Source organism: Uranotaenia lowii, chromosome 3 (assembly GCF_029784155.1).
Source record: "Uranotaenia lowii strain MFRU-FL chromosome 3, ASM2978415v1, whole genome shotgun sequence".
Lineage (NCBI taxonomy): Eukaryota > Metazoa > Arthropoda > Insecta > Diptera > Culicidae > Uranotaenia > Uranotaenia lowii.
The window spans coordinates 10,412,610-10,432,399 of NC_073693.1; the positions used below are offsets into that span (position 1 = coordinate 10,412,610).

At 30.9% G+C, this 19,790-nt stretch overlaps 3 protein-coding genes across 13 annotated transcripts in view; 1 reads left to right on the plus strand and 2 right to left on the minus strand.

The window, feature by feature from the left end:
• The window catches only part of LOC129757919 (sex determination protein fox-1-like), a 680,148-nt gene that overhangs the window by 565,876 nt on the left and 94,482 nt on the right, over positions 1-19,790 (minus strand). The window lies entirely within an intron of this gene.
• On the minus strand, positions 1,142-2,495 carry LOC129757922 (PI-PLC X domain-containing protein 2-like). Its single transcript, XM_055755327.1, has 2 exons — positions 2,185-2,495; positions 1,142-2,125 (listed from the first exon to the last, which is right to left on the minus strand). The coding sequence occupies exons 1-2, from the start codon at positions 2,369-2,371 to the stop codon at positions 1,143-1,145; spliced, it is 1,170 nt and encodes a 389-aa protein (XP_055611302.1). The 5' UTR covers positions 2,372-2,495; the 3' UTR covers position 1,142.
• On the plus strand, positions 12,216-13,703 carry LOC129751964 (PI-PLC X domain-containing protein 2-like). The gene is made up of 3 exons (XM_055747761.1): positions 12,216-12,337; positions 12,402-12,662; positions 12,724-13,703. Exons 1-3 carry the CDS (start codon positions 12,259-12,261, stop codon positions 13,701-13,703), a joined length of 1,320 nt encoding a protein of 439 aa, XP_055603736.1. The 5' UTR covers positions 12,216-12,258.

Sequence of the window (19,790 nt, forward strand, 5' to 3'; positions counted from 1 at the left end):
TCACTGACTGAACCAATAACTCCTGATCCTAGACCAACATGATTCGCCGTATGCATCGCTCATGGTCAGATTCCAATTTGATTGACACGATTGACAAGACAAAAAGCGAAATATATAAAAGAGGCTGCCTCCAAATGGGACCGTTTTCACTACATTCAATAGGTTCCACAAAGTTCATACTCTGTTTTGGTTAGATCTGGAATTGTGCCCTTAGGTGAAAACTGTGGTGGAGTGATTAAAAGTCAAATATGTTGTTTATGTGCCGAAGGAGGACAATCGGCCTAATTTGTCATAACTTGAACCAAGTTAAAGTTTTGAGTAATTTTGAAAGTCAACCTTTAAAAAACAGAAATTGTAATGAAAACTAGCCTTGATTTGGAAAAGGGTGGTTCATAGTACATATTAAAGATGGCGCGCGTGGTGCGCATTAAAGCCGGGAAATTTCTTCATTGGACGCTAAATATCTTACAAACCACTGCACAGAACGTAATCGAACGTTAACGAAAAATCTTTCAATGATTATTTAAGACCCCTCCCTCTTTCCAGTAGAAAGGGGAAGGGGGCCTTTTTCATATATTTTACATAATTCAAAAACTAATATCTGAAAACTACAACTAACTAAATATCTTACAAACCACTTCACAGAACGTAACATTAATTTGCACATGTAGGTACACATCACATAACTAAGCAGCTTCTCTGAAAATTTCGTTAGTTTCGTCCATGCAATCAAAAGTTATTTGCAAAACAAAGTGTTGCGTTTTTTTCGAATACAGTCCTTAGATAGTATTACATTTTTTTCCGACTTTTCCCCGTGTACAAAAAAAAAAACTCATGAGTTACGTGTTACGTGGGAGAAGGGGGTTCTATCATTGGTTACGAATGTGTTACATTGAGGAGGAGGGAGGGAGTTTAAAATGAACAAAAATCGCGTAGCGTAATATTTGAATGGTCTCTTATAACTTTAATATGAGTATACCCCTTATGTACCTCGATAAGCAGATTCCTGACAAGTACAAATGGACAAAACACAAAAATCATTGATAAGCAGTAAGGGTTGATAGAATTGTTGGATAAATTATCATAAGTTCATTTTATTTTAACTAGCATAGGACGTTGTTTAACGTTTCAGCTTATTCTTATTACTTTCGAGGGACTCGCTTCAAATTGCAGTGAATAGCAGCATCGACTATACTCGTACCTTGCAGAAAATCCACTGCCACGACATTTGCCGTCGAACAAAACTCGCCAAAATACCACTCACTAATACGAGGGTTAACCTCATCAGCCATCTTCCTTAAGTCCGGATCCATTCCAGTTAGGGTTCCCAATACGGTTGGCGTGAACTCGGCCATATCCGCTATTGGTTGAGGTGAAGTTCTATTGGCAGCCAACTGTCTGTGAATATCCGTAAGGTAACTGTGCAGACGAGTAATATCCCTGACATTTGGCCATTTTTGTTCAACGGGTGGCCAAACAAAGGTGGGGTACTTTTTAACCACTTCAATGTAGTTGTAAGTTAAAATAACATTTCTTCCGGAAGCCCAGATGTCCTGCAACTTTCCATTCCATCCAATCGATGGACTAACCAGAACGTCACTCAGTGTTTTATGGAATACTTCAATCAATTGATCGTGTATAGCACTGTTATCTAATCCATACTCGAACTGGTGCAAATCGAGAATTATTATTTCCCGCGTTTCCTTGGCGAATTTCCTAATTTGCTCAAGATCATTGACTAAGGGGCGCCACCTCACAACTCCGTGAGCTGTCCAAAACTGTGGGTTCATCGATTTTTCGTACCCAACCCGGAGATCCAGATATCGAACGCCTCTCAAGAGCTGCTGCCAAATGCTGTCGTCCTGAGTCAGAGCGTAGCGATTAACGAAAGTATTCGGATTTACGGAACCATCATTATAAGATGCGGAATCGTGAGTTCCCGGAATAAAAAGGTCCCGGATCCGAAATTTGCTCGTATGAGTCCTAAGGTCGTACATCCAGGTGGGAAACAACTTGGTGCAGAAACTAGCTTGGACGACTCCAGCTGCATCAACCTTGTAGGCGTAGTATCCGTAACATCCTGTCTTTACACTAGCACTGTTCATTGTTCTTGTATCGTAGGACACTGTTGAATAAAAATACGGTTAATTTTAGCAAAAAAGCCCAGAGCCTCTGGAAACAAACCAGTTCTAACGGATCCAGATGCCCTTGATGGTTGAATCACAAATATAGCCTGTTGTTCAGACTTCCCCGCATCGTAGAACCACCTTGTTCCGAATAGCCAAGAATCAGTTTTCCTGAATTTTCGGATTGAGGGATGTGTGGCTAAGATTATATAGACGGCAGGGCTTCGGAAGTTAATCCAACTCATTGTTAACCATTTTGGGTCTTGAGCAGGGACCGTAAATTGAATATCTGCTCTCGAGGGTTCATAAACGCCGTCTCCATATCTTTGACATTGAACCACCCAGAAACAAAACACAAAAATAAAGAACTTGTGCCACATTTCAGCTGAAAAAATATACGAAGATTTTAAAAAGTTATTCAAACAAAATTTTACTAGAAGCATTTCAGCAGTCTGACTCTTGTTTCAACCATTAGCACTTTCTATGATCGTTCAACAACCTTAAAGGTTGTTTTTAGATACTTTCAAACTCGAAATGATCATATTAATTTGACTCTTAAAAAAACATTGTTTAAGATTGAAAATAAAAACAGGATTCACTTTAAAATTTGAACACAAAAAACCTCAATAGACTCTCACTGCAGTGATAATGTCGCAATAATCTATCTTAGATTTTTGAAACAGTGTTATCTTATCTTTAAATATGACATAATAGAAACACCATCTCTCAGTTCATTCACTTTACAATGTTGTAAATTGCACTATCAAGCTTTGCCCGAACTATTCCACTTGAATTCTACTACAAGATGTCAATGACGCTGATCAAATAAGCATGAAGTTTTATAAAATTGAATGCAACTTTGTGGTTTCCCTTTCGAAAATTCACCTGAAGCAACAACGTTTTCTTAAAGCAAGCAAACAAAAACTTCCGATTACCTTCAAAATACGTCAATAGTTTTCAGTGGCAAAGTTATCGGTTAACAGAATAAATACAAAACCAGCTGCTCAACGAAACTTGTTGTTAATGTTTGGGAAGCAAAGCCTCAAATAGTGTCTATTTGTAGAAGAAACACGTGTATTTTCAATTGTGATTCACAATATGGTATCTTATCAGTCACAGATCTGATTCCATGCAGAAAACAAGACTTGAACATTAAACGGGAGATAAATTCACTCTACTTTTTTTCCAGAAACTCGATTGAAACAGCTAAAGTATACGTTACACTTCATTTACGAATAACAAACTTCCAAGAATTTGTAAGCTATCAAGTTTTGGAAATATCCCTCGTGACTGTCCTAGTTTAAGCTGTTTGTAACAAGAAATTGTACGAATGCCAAAATTGTCAAAATTGTCAAAATTGTCAAAATTGTCAAAATTGTCAAAATTGTCAAAATTGTCAAAATTGTCAAAATTGTCAAAATTGTCAAAATTATCAAAATTGTCAAAATTGTCAAAATTGTCAAAATTATCAAAATTGTCCAAATTGTCAAAATTGTCAAAATTGTCAAAATTGTCAAAATTGTCAAAATTGTCAAAATTGTCAAAATTGTCAAAATTGTCAAAATTGTCAAAATTGTCAAAATTGTCAAAATTGTCAAAATTGTCAAAATTGTCAAAATTGTCAAAATTGTCAAAATTGTCAAAATTGTCAAAATTGTCAAAATTGTCAAAATTGTCAAAATTGTCAAAATTGTCAAAATTGTCAAAATTGTCAAAATTGTCAAAATTGTCAAAATTGTCAAAATTGTCAAAATTGTCAAAATTGTCAAAATTGTCAAAATTGTCAAAATTGTCTAAATTGTCAAAATTGTCAAATTGTCAAAATTGTCAAAATTGTCAAAATTGTCAAAATTGTCAAAATTGTCAAAATTGTCAAAATTGTCAAAATTGTCAAAATTGTCAAAATTGTCAAAATTGTCAAAATTGTCAAAATTGTCAAAATTGTCAAAATTGTCAAAATTGTCAAAATTGTCAAAATTGTTAAATTGTCAAAATTGTCAAAATTGTCAAAATTGTCAAAATTGTCAAAATTGTCAAAATTGTCAAAATTGTCAAAATTGTCAAAATTGTCAAAATTGTCAAAATTGTTAAAATTGTCAAAATTGTCAAAATTGTCAAAATTGTCAAAATTGTCAAAATTGTCAAAATTGTCAAAATTGTCAAAATTGTCAAAAATGTCAAAATTGTCAAAATTGTCACAATTGTCAAAATTGTCACAATTGTCAAAATTGTCAAAATTGTCAAAATTGTCAAAATTGTCAAAATTGTCAAAATTGTCAAAATTGTCAAAATTGTCAAAATTGTCAAAATTGTCAAAATTGTCAAAATTGTCAAAATTGTCAAAATTGTCAAAATTGTCAAAATTGTCAAAATTGTCAAAATTGTCAAAATTGTCAAAATTGTCAAAATTGTCAAAATTGTCAAAATTGTCAAAATTGTCAAAATTGTCAAAATTGTCAAAATTGTCAAAATTGTCAAAATTGTCAAAATTGTCAAAATTGTCAAAATTGTCAAAATTGTCAAAATTGTCAAAATTGTCAAAATTGTCAAAATTGTCAAAATTGTCAAAATTGTCAAAATTGTCAAAATTGTCAAAATTGTCAAAATTGTCAAAATTGTCAAAATTGTCAAAATTGTCAAAATTATCAAAATTGTCAAAATTGTCAAAATTGTCAAAATTGTCAAAATTGTCAAAATTGTCAAAATTGTCAAAATTGTCAAAATTGTCAAAATTGTCAAAATTGTCAAAATTGTCAAAATTGTCAAAATTGTCAAAATTGTCAAAATTGTCAAAATTGTCAAAATTGTCAAAATTGTCAAAATTGTCAAAATTGTCAAAATTGTCAAAATTGTCAAAATTGTCAAAATTGTCAAAATTGTCAAAATTGTCAAAATTGTCAAAATTGTCAAAATTGTCAAAATTGTCAAAATTGTCAAAATTGTCAAAATTGTCAAAATTGTCAAAATTGTCAAAACTGTCAAAATTGTCAAAATTGTCAAAATTGTCAAAATTGTCAAAATTGTCAAAATTGTCAAAATTGTCAAAATTGCCAAAATTGTCAAAATTGTCAAAATTTCCAAAATTGCCAAAATTGCCAAAATTGTCAAAATTGTCAAAACTGTCAAAATTGTCAAAATTGTCAAAATTGTCAAAATTGTCAAAATTGTCAAAATTGTCAAAATTGTCAAAATTGTCAAAATTGTCAAAATTGTCAAAATTGTCAAAATTGTCAAAATTGTCAAAATTGTCAAAATTGTCAAAATTGTCAAAATTGTCAAAATTGTCAAAATTGTCAAAATTGTCAAAATTGTCAAAATTGTCAAAATTGTCAAAATTGTCAAAATTGTCAAAATTGTCAAAATTGTCAAAATTGTCAAAATTGTCAAAATTGTCAAAATTGTCAAAATTGTCAAAATTGTCTAAATTGTCAAAATTGTCAAATTGTCAAAATTGTCAAAATTGTCTAAATTGTCAAAATTGTCAAAATTGTCAAAATTGTCAAAATTGTCAAAATTGTCAAAATTGTCAAAATTGTCAAAATTGTCAAAATTGTCAAAATTGTCAAAATTGTCAAAATTGTCAAAATTGTCAAAATTGTCAAAATTGTCAAAATTGTCAAAATTGTCAAAATTGTCAAAATTGTCAAAATTGTCAAAATTGTCAAAATTGTCAAAATTGTCAAAATTGTCAAAATTGTCAAAATTGTCAAAATTGTCAAAATTGTCAAAATTGTCTAAATTGTCAAAATTGTCAAATTGTCAAAATTGTCAAAATTGTCAAAATTGTCAAAATTGTCAAAATTGTCAAAATTGTCAAAATTGTCAAAATTGTCAAAATTGTCAAAATTGTCAAAATTGTCAAAATTATCAAAATTGTCAAAATTGTCAAAATTGTCAAAATTATCAAAATTGTCCAAATTGTCAAAATTGTCAAAATTGTCAAAATTGTCAAAATTGTCAAAATTGTCAAAATTGTCAAAATTGTCAAAATTGTCAAAATTGTCAAAATTGTCAAAATTGTCAAAATTGTCAAAATTGTCAAAATTGTCAAAATTGTCAAAATTGTCAAAATTGTCAAAATTGTCAAAATTGTCAAAATTGTCAAAATTGTCAAAATTGTCAAAATTGTCAAAATTGTCAAAATTGTCAAAATTGTCAAAATTGTCAAAATTGTCAAAATTGTCAAAATTGTCAAAATTGTCAAAATTGTCAAAATTGTCAAAATTGTCAAAATTGTCAAAATTGTCTAAATTGTCAAAATTGTCAAATTGTCAAAATTGTCAAAATTGTCAAAATTGTCAAAATTGTCAAAATTGTCAAAATTGTCAAAATTGTCAAAATTGTCAAAATTGTCAAAATTGTCAAAATTGTCAAAATTGTCAAAATTGTCAAAATTGTCAAAATTGTCAAAATTGTCAAAATTGTCTAAATTGTCAAAATTGTCAAATTGTCAAAATTGTCAAAATTGTCAAAATTGTCAAAATTGTCAAAATTGTCAAAATTGTCAAAATTGTCAAAATTGTCAAAATTGTCAAAATTGTCAAAATTGTCAAAATTGTCAAAATTGTCAAAATTGTCAAAATTGTCAAAATTGTTAAATTGTCAAAATTGTCAAAATTGTCAAAATTGTCAAAATTGTCAAAATTGTCAAAATTGTCAAAATTGTCAAATTGTCAAAATTGTCAAAATTGTCAAAATTGTCAAAATTGTCAAAATTGTCAAAATTGTCAAAATTGTCAAAATTGTCAAAATTGTCAAAATTGTCAAAATTGTTAAAATTGTCAAAATTGTCAAAATTGTCAAAATTGTCAAAATTGTCAAAATTGTCAAAATTGTCAAAATTGTCAAAATTGTCAAAATTGTCAAAATTGTCAAAATTGTCAAAATTGTCAAAATTGTCAAAATTGTCAAAATTGTCAAAATTATCAAAATTGTCAAAATTGTCAAAATTGTCAAAATTGTCAAAATTGTCAAAATTGTCAAAATTGTCAAAATTGTCAAAATTGTCAAAATTGTCAAAATTGTCAAAATTGTCAAAATTGTCAAAATTGTCAAAATTGTCAAAATTGTCAAAATTGTCAAAATTGTCAAAATTGTCAAAAATGTCAAAATTGTCAAAATTGTCACAATTGTCAAAATTGTCACAATTGTCAAAATTGTCAAAATTGTCAAAATTGTCAAAATTGTCAAAATTGTCAAAATTGTCAAAATTGTCAAAATTGTCAAAATTGTCAAAATTGTCAAAATTGTCAAAATTGTCAAAATTGTCAAAATTGTCAAAATTGTCAAAATCGTCAAAATTGTCAAAATTGTCAAAATTGTCAAAATTGTCAAAATTGTCAAAATTGTCAAAATTGTCAAAATTGTCAAAATTGTCAAAATTGTCAAAATTGTCAAAATTGTCAAAATTGTCAAAATTGTCAAAATTGTCAAAATTGTCAAAATTGTCAAAATTGTCAAAATTGTCAAAATTGTCAAAATTGTCAAAATTGTCAAAATTGTCAAAATTGTCAAAATTGTCAAAATTGTCAAAATTGTCAAAATTGTCAAAATTGTCAAAATTGTCAAAATTGTCAAAATTGTCAAAATTGTCAAAATTGTCAAAATTGTCAAAATTGTCAAAATTATCAAAATTGTCAAAATTGTCAAAATTGTCAAAATTGTCAAAATTGTCAAAATTGTCAAAATTGTCAAAATTGTCAAAATTGTCAAAATTGTCAAAATTGTCAAAATTGTCAAAATTGTCAAAATTGTCAAAATTGTCAAAATTGTCAAAATTGTCAAAATTGTCAAAATTGTCAAAATTGTCAAAATTGTCAAAATTGTCAAAATTGTCAAAATTGTCAAAATTGTCAAAATTGTCAAAATTGTCAAAATTGTCAAAATTGTCAAAATTGTCAAAATTGTCAAAATTGTCAAAATTGTCAAAATTGTCAAAATTGTCAAAATTGTCAAAACTGTCAAAATTGTCAAAATTGTCAAAATTGTCAAAATTGTCAAAATTGTCAAAATTGTCAAAATTGTCAAAATTGTCAAAATTGTCAAAATTGTCAAAATTGCCAAAATTGTCAAAATTGCCAAAATTGCCAAAATTGTCAAAATTGTCAAAACTGTCAAAATTGTCAAAATTGTCAAAATTGTCAAAATTGTCAAAATTGTCAAAATTGTCAAAATTGTCAAAATTGTCAAAATTGTCAAAATTGTCAAAATTGTCAAAATTGTCAAAATTGTCAAAATTGTCAAAATTGTCAAAATTGTCAAAATTGTCAAAATTGTCAAAATTGTCAAAATTGTCAAAATTGTCAAAATTGTCAAAATTGTCAAAATTGTCAAAATTGTCAAAATTGTCAAAATTGTCAAAATTGTCAAAATTGTCAAAATTGTCAAAATTGTCAAAATTGTCAAAATTGTCAAAATTGTCAAAATTGTCAAAATTGTCAAAATTGTCAAAATTGTCAAAATTGTCAAAATTGTCAAAATTGTCAAAATTGTCAAAATTGTCAAAATTGTCAAAATTGTCAAAATTGTCAAAATTGTCAAAATTGTCAAAATTGTCAAAATTGTCAAAATTGTCAAAATTGTCAAAATTGTCAAAATTGTCAAAATTGTCAAAATTGTCAAAATTGTCAAAATTGTCAAAATTGTCAAAATTGTCAAAATTGTCAAAATTGTCAAAATTGTCAAAATTGTCAAAATTGTCAAAATTGTTAAAATTGTCAAAATTGTCAAAATTGTCAAAATTGTCAAAATTGTCAAAATTGTCAAAATTGTCAAAATTGTCAAAATTGTCAAAATTGTCAAAATTGTCAAAATTGTCAAAATTGTCAAAATTGTCAAAATTGTCAAAATTGTCAAAATTGTCAAAATTGTCAAAATTGTCAAAATTGTCAAAATTGTCAAAATTGTCAAAATTGTCAAAATTGTCAAAATTGTCAAAATTGTCAAAATTGTCAAAATTGTCAAAATTGTCAAAATTGTCAAAATTGTCAAAATTGTCAAAATTGTCAAAATTGTCAAAATTGTCAAAATTGTCAAAATTGTCAAAATTGTCAAAATTGTCAAAATTGTCAAAATTGTCAAAATTGTCAAAATTGTCAAAATTGTCAAAATTGTCAAAATTGTCAAAATTGTCAAAATTGTCAAAATTGTCAAAATTGTCAAAATTGTCAAAATTGTCAAAATTGTCAAAATTGTCAAAATTGTCAAAATTGTCAAAATTGTCAAAATTGTCAAAATTGTCAAAATTGTCAAAATTGTCAAAATTGTCAAAATTGTCAAAATTGTCAAAATTGTCAAAATTGTCAAAATTGTCAAAATTGTCAAAATTGTCAAAATTGTCAAAATTGTCAAAATTGTCAAAATTGTCAAAATTGTCAAAATTGTCAAAATTGTCAAAATTGTCAAAATTGTCAAAATTGTCAAAATTGTCAAAATTGTCAAAATTGTCAAAATTGTCAAAATTGTCAAAATTGTCAAAATTGTCGAAATTGTCAAAATTGTCAAAATTGTCAAAATTGTCAAAATTGTCAAAATTGTCAAAATTGTCAAAATTGTCAAAATTGTCAAAATTGTCAAAATTGTCAAAATTGTCAAAATTGTCAAAATTGTCAAAATTGTCAAAATTGTAAAAATTGTCAAAATTTTCAAAATTTTCAAAATTGTCAAAATTGTCAAAATTGTCAAAATTGTCAAAATTGTTAAAATTGTTAAAATTGTCAAAATTGTCAAAATTGTCAAAATTGTCAAAATTGTCAAAATTGTCAAAATTGTCAAAATTGTCAAAATTGTCAAAATTGTTAAAATTGTCAAAATTGTCAAAATTGTCAAAATTGTCAAAATTGTCAAAATTGTCAAAATTGTCAAAATTGTCAAAATTGTCAAAATTGTCAAAATTGTCAAAATTGTCAAAATTGTCAAAATTGTCAAAATTGTCAAAATTGTCAAAATTGTCAAAATTGTCAAAATTGTCAAAATTGTCAAAATTGTCAAAATTGTCAAAATTGTCAAAATTGTCAAAATTGTCAAAATTGTCAAAATTGTCAAAATTGTCAAAATTGTCAAAATTGTCAAAATTGTCAAAATTGTCAAAATTGTCAAAATTGTCAAAATTGTCAAAATTGTCAAAATTGTCAAAATTGTCAAAATTGTCAAAATTGTCAAAATTGTCAAAATTGTCAAAATTGTCAAAATTGTCAAAATTGTCAAAATTGTCAAAATTGTCAAAATTGTCAAAATTGTCAAAATTGTCAAAATTGTCAAAATTGTCAAAATTGTCAAAATTGTCAAAATTGTCAAAATTGTCAAAATTGTCAAAATTGTCAAAATTGTCAAAATTGTCAAAATTGTCAAAATTGTCAAAATTGTCAAAATTGTCAAAATTGTCAAAATTGTCAAAATTGTCAAAATTGTCAAAATTGTCAAAATTGTCAAAATTGTCAAAATTGTCAAAATTGTCAAAATTGTCAAAATTGTCAAAATTGTCAAAATTGTCAAAATTGTCAAAATTGTCAAAATTGTCAAAATTGTCAAAATTGTCAAAATTGTCAAAATTGTCAAAATTGTCGAAATTGTCAAAATTGTCAAAATTGTCAAAATTGTCAAAATTGTCAAAATTGTCAAAATTGTCAAAATTGTCAAAATTGTCAAAATTGTCAAAATTGTAAAAATTGTCAAAATTGTCAAAATTGTCAAAATTGTAAAAATTGTCAAAATTTTCAAAATTTTCAAAATTGTCAAAATTGTCAAAATTGTCAAAATTGTCAAAATTGTCAAAATTGTTAAAATTGTTAAAATTGTCAAAATTGTCAAAATTTTGTAAATGGTTTTAGAATTCCTTTTAAAGTTATGTTGAAAATTATGTCGATATTTTTCAAAAAGTTCTCGATATATTTAAAGTTATGTTCACTGGTATTGTTTTAGACGTTAAGTAATTATTTTTTCAAGATTCTATTTAAATTGTGTCTTAATGTTGTCTAAAATTGTTTTATATTTTGTCAAAATCAGTTGAATTTTTTTTTAAATTAAAACTAACACATTGTGTCAAAATTGGTGTTTAAATTATCTTGACATTGTTTCAAAATTATGTTGAAAATTGCTACATAGTTCCGTCACTATTTTGTCATAATTATGTCAAAATTGAGTGAAATGATTTTTAAATTATTCCTAGATTGTGGCAAAGTATTGTCGTTTTTTGAAACATTTGTGTCAAATTGATGTCAAAACTCGTCTTCGTCGTTGTCGTGCAGTTTCCTAAGCTGGGTTTGCGTTTCTCGGTAGAGATTCTCTGAAACTGGGGTATTTTGCTACTATCGCGGTGCGGAATTCTTTCACGCTGAAGAATGGCATCTTTGATTTTCGTAAGTGAGAATTGTTTTAAAATTGAATTAAGATTTTTAAATTGTGACAAAATGATGAAATTGTCCGAAACTTTGACCAAAATTTTTAATTTCAAGCAGATTGCTTAAGAGATTTTTCATAAAAATATTTAATTGTTATTTAAAATACCTCTAAAAATCTTTCAAAGATTAAAATTTCAATTGAAATTGTTGAAGAATTGAATAAAATTTAAATACCACATTTTTACTTTCCTACTAGCAGAGTCTGTTTCACGTGCAGCGAATCCTAAACAAACACTTTGCGCGGAGATATCGTGCAATTTCTGAAGAAGAAAAGGGGGTTAATCCTGGAATCTAGAACACAAGATAAGATGTATTCAATGGAGATATGCCAGGAATCACCGGTGGTTTTAATAATTAACGAAAAAGAACAAATCATTAGAAAAAATTTATTAGAATTTGTAAAGAGAGCCACTTAGAGATAAATTCGAGGGAAAAACTAAAATTTAATGATTCTTTTTCGATGAATAGTCTGTTGTTTTCATAGTCCTGTTAATCACAACTAGTTTAATGGTACGAACTAGGCTGTTTACTGACCAAATATATGAAGTTTGGAATAAACAAGAACGGTGTGGCAACAGTTACGGGAATTATCGTGATGACGAAAGCTCATTCAGCAAACTATAAAATCAAGGTATAAAACTATTTTCTAGCACAGTCTTCTTGAACCTATCGTATGTCGGGGTGTTCATTAAATCATATGTGATATGATTTTGTTGTTCTGAAATTTGAAAAAAATGAACTATCTCCAGCTTATCTTATTTGTTGCATGTGGAATAATCAACATTAGTGAGAGATGCGATTCTCAGCGCACAGGTAAGATTCGGAAGAGCATATAAAATATTCAAGGGGAAATTTTCAATCCATTTTTTCTAAGCAGACCCCTCATACCTACCCATTCGATCTGACGTAGAATTCACCGTGCAGGCCGAAATTCCTAATTGGATAGTCATCAATTGGAGAAATTTCTGGCGACCGGCTACGTACATAGTGTTGGCTCAAGATTTTCCAATCAACTCGTTCGTCAAAACTGAATCTTGGATTTTCGGAACTAGGTGGCTCTACGATACCAATAATGGCAGGCAAAAGCAAGCGTCGTTTGTTTTTCAACCGAAGGCAGATTCTGGTCAACAGAGAACAGGTTAGATGGTGTTAATCAAATGTTCAACAGAAGGTTGTAATTCTGAAAAGTCTCATTTCAGTTCATTACGATTCCAAGTCGATGAATGGCGTGGGCGTATCGACTAAGTGCTTTGGTTACTATGCATATTTCGTCGATGGAAATGGGAAGGTGCTATCCAGTTATTGTATGAAGCTTTACCCAACCTGGATGAATGATTTGAAAGTGCATTTGGGTAGATTCAGGATCCGAGAACTGTTCATCCCGGGAACGCACGACTCGACATCGTACAATACGGGTCTCATCAATCCAATCAGTTTAATACACAAATATGGCATCACACAGTACGACAACATCCGGCAACAACTGCTTCGAGGCGTTCGATACATAGATCTCCGAGTTGGCTATACTCCTTTGATAAGACCATTTTTTTGGTCCGCTCATGGTGCCTTGAATTGGCGTCAACTAACCGTGGATCTAGACCAAATCCGTCAATTCGCTCTTGAAACCAAGGAAATCATAATTGTCGATATGCACAACATCGAAAATGGAGCAAATTTTGCGGAAGTTAACGACAAGCTGGTACAGCTGCTAAACAATAGCTTGGGAGACGTTATGGCCAGCCCAAGGATTGGATGGAATGGAAAGTTGCAAGATATTTGGAATTCCGGTCGAACCGTGTTAGTAAGCTACAACAATGGTGATGTGGTACAGAAATATCCGAATCTAGTTTGGCCGGAAATTCAACAGAAATGGCCAAATGTTCAGAACATTGAAAATTTGTATAGCTATCTAACGAGCTTTCGTAATCAGCAGGCTAGTCCAAATTCCGTCCAACCGTTTGCTGACATGGCAGAATTCACTCCAACTGTATTGGGTGTTGTCACCGGAAAAGACCCTGGACTTCGAGCTTCGGCTGACTTGGTGAACCCGCACGTCAACCAATGGTACTTTAATGATTTCGGACCGACTGCAAATATTGTTGCGGTTGATTTCTTACGAGGAACCAGCATTGTGGATGCAGCAATCTATTGGAATCTTCAGCGAGTTCCGAGGAGTTGAGGTTACACTGTAGAGTGCGATCCCTTAAATTCTTCAACGTATCTTTGTTGTAGTTTGAGTAATAGCTCCAATTTCTGGTTATATAAAAAACGTATAAATATCATGAACGCATTTGAATTCATTTATAGAAACAATCTTTGGGAGCGCAGCATTACAATACACAGTAGGGAAGTGTATTGGAAGTTGGTTTATAAAAAGGTTTCTTTAGGTTCTAACCTTAAAGTTACATGCACCTTTAAATGTCTTGGGAAGAATACACTTGCTCTCAGTAAAAAAGTAAAAGCGTTCGGATTGAGAAAGCTGGAATTCCTTGCGATAAATACCTACTCTCTAATATATAACTGACTGATCTGCTCTCAACCATGGCCCCCTGTTCCTAATATTGGCCGTTTCATTGGGGATGGAAGCGAAAAACTACTCTTTATCTTCTCAAGAAAACCCGTAAAATTGGTCAATAGTTGGATGAAGTTTCAATTGCTTCTCACTCGCGTCCATACCAGATATAACCATCACCTAAACTTGGCAGCACGTCCTTCACCAAAAGTGTCAATAGCTGACCAGAGTGTATGAACTCAACGATGGTGTAACTACTCATTACTAAATAACACGGGGGATTGGCAAATGGGGAAAGCCACATCGCAACGAATTTTCGAGCGGGTCCACTGTGAATTGAGAGAGGAAGCAAACAATTCTTTGTTTCCAATAGTCGATAGTATGCAATTCTACCTCCGGGTTTAGCTTCAAGTTTTCAAATTTCTACGGAAACATGCGTTTTCATCATCTCATTGGATAAAATTACGCCTTAAAAAGAATAACCAAAATAGAAAAACCCTTAGTTTGGCAGTGAATGGAATCTTTCTTGACTTATAAGAAGACGGGCCAATTTATTGAGCAAAGAAATAGCGATCTGTTAAGGTAATTAACACTGAACATACCGACACTTTGTATATAAAGGGTGTCCACGATGAAATTGCCACACTATGAAATTTTTCCAACTTTTTAACTGTTGGGTAGAATTTCACGAAAATTTGGGTGGATTTAGTTCATAGTGCATTGTTTACATCCTGCAAGTTTTAAAGTCCTGTGATCAAAACTCGCTTCTGGAAATGGAATCGAAAGAACAGCCCGTGCGTGATAAAATCTTGCGCATTCATCACGAGAACAAGGATCTCTCACATCGTTACATCGCTAAAACGTTGGGAATCGCGAATTCCACAGTGTCGCGAGTGATTAAGCGGTTGTAGGAACGATTGACCACTGATCGGAAGCCCAGAAGTGAAGGAAAAAGTATTCCGTACAACACCAAAAATCACAACCGCGTAATTGGGGCCGTCAACCGAAACCCGGACGCCTCCGTTAGAGATGTGGCTGTGAAGATGCACCTAAGTTTTGTCCAGAAGGCCAAAACTAAGGCTGGGCTTCGAATCGCGACGAGAAGCAGAAGAAGTCCGCCAAAAACCGTGCCAGGAAGTTATACCTCAACATGCTGACGCAAGTTGAATGCTGCATCATGGACGACGAAACATATGTGAAGGCCGACTTCAAACAGATCCCCGGCAACCTATTTTTCACGGCCAAGGATAAGTTCAGCGTTCCGGAGCATGCCGCACTAAGAAGATGTCCAAATTTGCGAAGAAATTGCTGGTTTGACAAGCCATCTGCACGTGAGGGAAGCGGAGTGCACCTTTCGTGAACCAGGACACGATGAACGGACATGAAAGAGTGCCTACAGAAGCGGCTGCTACCTCTCATGAAGGCCCACAACGTCCCAACAATCTTCTGGCCGGATTTGGCCTCATGCCACAACTCCAAGAACGCGCTAAAGTGGTATGCGGACAATAAAGTACTGGGCTATTATGAAGCAGCACCTTCTTAAACAACCTAAGGTAGTGAAGACAGTCGAGGAACTGAAGAAAGTTTTAGCATATTCTAGCACATGCAGTAATTTGAACTTTTAAGTTTGTAGGGTAAAGTTGGATATTTCGCTCTGGAAAATCAACATAATTTTTGTTTTTTTTTCTGTGGGACCGAGCCTGCTTATGGGTTTGGTCAGGATTATCTATCGGCTTCCACAAAATTTTGGTAACGTGACACAAGCGCCAACTCAGAAGAGTGCTATTAAAATACTGTAATCAATATAAGCACAATTATTTTGTAAGTGAAGTGAAACTTGATTTGGTGCGGTGATGTGCTTTTTCTCAAAATTTGAATGGAAAGCTGCAACGCTTGAGAAGAAAGCTGCAAAGCTTAGATCTTATCTCACAGAGCCGGTAGCACTATAAATAAAGTGTTGCCGTCTTCAACGATTTGTTTGAGAGAAAAACAGCACGATCTCTATACATAATTAACGGTCTTTGGTTCATATCTTTGTATCATATTTTCGCTCAACAAAGCATGAATGAATTTTTTTTAAAAAAGGTACCGTAAACTGGGGGAACTTTGATCACTTTTTTCATTCATTTTTGAATATTTTGGAGGGGGTTACTTTTTTGTAATAACTAAAAGCTTTTAAACACTTACTGAGGTGAGGAGTATTAAACATGATCATTGATTGCAGTACATTCAAACGACATTGGTGGTCTTAATTAAATGTTTGTTACAAAACCAGATTTCGAGTTTCGGGGTAACTTTGATCATAAAGGTTTTTACGTACCTTAACATCTTAAAAATTATTGTAATGGTGCCATTAAGCTCAGAAGGCATAAACATTATGAACAGTAATTTTTGTTAGGATTGAATTTTCAACGTATTCTTTCAAAAACAAATATACTCATAAGATTTACAATGTTGCTGCATACATTTAGGCGCAAACATTTTGAACATTTCTTAGATAATATTTTTTGGCCTCAAAAACAAATGAAATTTTATCTATATGCAATTCCCTGAGTCCTCGCACTGTTCCCCTGTTCTTTTGTGCTTCAAACTTAACCATTTGATAGGGGTTTTAACCTTTTTTTCGAAATGGGCTTTTTCATTTAAAATTACCAATTTTTTTCAATATCCAAAAATTAACATCAAATGACCACAAAAATAACACTTAAACTAAACCTGAACCAAGAAAATAGTTGAACTTACACATTCAACAACCTATTTGCTCCTAAATGCTTAAATTTGATCAGGAGAGATGTTTGTTTGTGGGCCTTCAAAAAACGAGATATTTTAAGATTATAAAGTTACATTTTAAGTAACATTAAAAATTTCCTAATAAAAACCAAATTTAGGTTATTTGTAACTTAATTTATAGGCTTTCAAACGTAGTAAACAGTTTTCAGGTATTTTAACTTTAAACTTAGTTAATGATGATTATCTGCCAAAATTCCATGTTGGTCAAAGTTACCCCGCTGATCAAAGTTACCCCAGTTTACGGTACTGTTTTTATTCACTTTAAATTCTTTAACATTAATTTTTTTTCGTTTTTACTTGGAATTTTGAAAAATATGTCCTTAGATCTTTAATTGTAAGCTAAATTTGTAAAATGTAGCCTTTAGTAACAGATTAGAGAACTTAGTTTCAGCGGTTATGTTTGAACTTAGTCACGAGTCTGGTGAATTTGGTTGGTTTGGTTAGAGTTAGAAATGGATCCATGTTTAAATCAAATAAGCTGTATCTACGAGACTCTTGTGCAAATTGAAAAATTTTATCCATCATTGATATGATACAAATTTTCAAAAGTAATAGTAAGAGATTAAAATGTGGCAAGAATCTGATTCTAACAAACTTGATTCAAATTTAAGATTTTAGCTTGTGATTCGACTCTTTTAGAAGAAAACACCAAGAAAAAATTAAAATTCCAACAGTTTTTTTTTCAACGTGAAGATTATATGTTTCAGCAAATACTTTTAATGAAAAATGAATTCCATAATTTAAGTCTGGTGGATAATTTTTTCAAATTGTAAATCAGTTTATTGCGTTGAACAAAACTTTCATCATCATTTTAAATTCTTCTTTATATTTGTGAATTTCAGAGGAGTTTGTATACACAACTGACATTGATTAAATATTGTGAATTTAGAATTTGAATTTAAAAATAATATTAGTCTGCGATCTCTTGTGACTTGGATTTCTCGAAGAAACTGTCATCTGAATATTTTTATCGGTCAACTCATTTACAAGATGAATCTGAATATAAATTCAAAATAGAATTTTGGATCTGTTTCCGGATTTCAATAAGATCACTGAATTTACAAAAAAAAAGATTTTTTCATTTTAATTCGGAATCAGAATTTTAAATACCAGCCAAGGAGTAATTTTTATTTTGTAAATCTTTAATCAAAATTCTGGTGTTTTGGGTTTCTATCTGAATTCATTATTTCGATTATTCATGTTTAATCCAATGTGTGATTCTGAAATGGAAAAATAAGTTTCAAATGATAAATCTGATCTTGAGCTTTCAATTCTGGATCGCCATTTTTAAGCTTTGTTATGTTTTAAGTTTGCATGAGAATTAAGTTATAGAACTTCAAATCTGAAAATGTAACAAAACCCAGGATGGTTTCTAAATTATTTTTGTACAAGTTGTTGCGTGGCAACAAATGCTCCCGAAGCTTTTTGGCAATATCGTTAGTAATTTTAGTGAAACTCTTTAAAGATCTAGATTTACTCAGTGTAAGCGACGCTTCTTGACCTAAGATCGAGAGGGCGTCCTTAAAGCGCAATGGCTAACTAAGGGATGGTCGACTACGACCACCAAAAAAATGCTTAAACTACTCGCGCGTCTTTTTTGCATTGTCTGGGCATTGGGTTTGAGGAAAACCTCAGAAGAAGGGCGGTGGGAAAAGTTTTCCTGAAAGCTGGCAAGACATGAGCCAGCTCTCTATCCCTGGAACCTTGTTATGAGTCGGATGTTGCTAAAGAGTCGTAGCTATATAGAGTTGTAACGGAAGTAGAAAATCGCCGTGGTTTGGAATTGTCGCCGTAGTACATTGCGAGTTGAAAATCGATAGCCTTCGTAATAGTATCGGAAGTCGACGTAAGTGTGGTGATTCAAAACTAACCCCTGTCTGACTGAAGAGGCAATCCGACGGCCTATGTTTGGACACCCAGAAGACGTAGTTGGCAATTCGTTGGTAAGTCGTTGTACTTTATTGAATCCTTTGAGATCTTTGGGATTGAAATGCGCTTGCATTGATTTTCAAAGAGCCGACATATATTCCCAACGATATTGCCAGTTTGCTTCTTCCCTCAGTAGAGCGTGAAAACAAATTGTCCCCCCCCTTGGGGTAAGAGTCCGGGCAAAGTATCTTGGCTGTTAGCACATCTGCATTCGCAGATGGCGCAAAAGTGCTGGTAGTAATATTCGCGACTATTGAGATTAAAGAGGTAAAATATCCACTACGTAACAAAGTTCAGAAAATTATAATTATAATATTGAAAAGCATATGAGTTTCGAATATTTTGATCTGCATTTTCAAGACACGAATGTCACAAGGATGATGAAACCTGAAAATGGTTTCAATCTTGAATAAAATGCAAAACCAAATTTGAACAAAAATTTCGAAACAGTTGTTCATTTCTTAATTTTGATGGCAATTCGAACTTAAACCATGAGCCCACATTTTTGTCATTCATGTCATTTTTGTCATTTTTGTCATTTTTGTAATTCTTGTGTCATTTTTGTCATTTTTGTCATTTTTGCCATTTTTGTCATTTTTGTCATTTTTGTCATTTTTGTCATTTTTGTCATTTTTGTCATTTTTGTCATTTTTGTAATTTTTGTAATTTTTGTAATTTTTGTAATTTTTGTAATTTTTGTAATTTTTGTAATTTTTGTAATTTTTGTCATTTTTGTCATTTTTGTCATTTTTGCCATTATTGTCATTTTTGTCATTTTTGTCATTTTTGTCATTTTTGTCATTTTTGTCATTTTTGTCATTTTTGTCATTTTTGTCATTTTTGTCATTTTTGTCATTTTTGTCATTTTTGTCATTTTTGTCATTTTTGTCATTTTTGTCATTTTTGTCATTTTTTGGAACTCATGTCGATTTGATAAGTTTTTGATAATCTTGTTTCATCATTTCTCTTATAATTGATAAGTCGGAACCTTCATCAAAATATGTAGGAAGGTAAGAAAATTGGGATTCACACGAT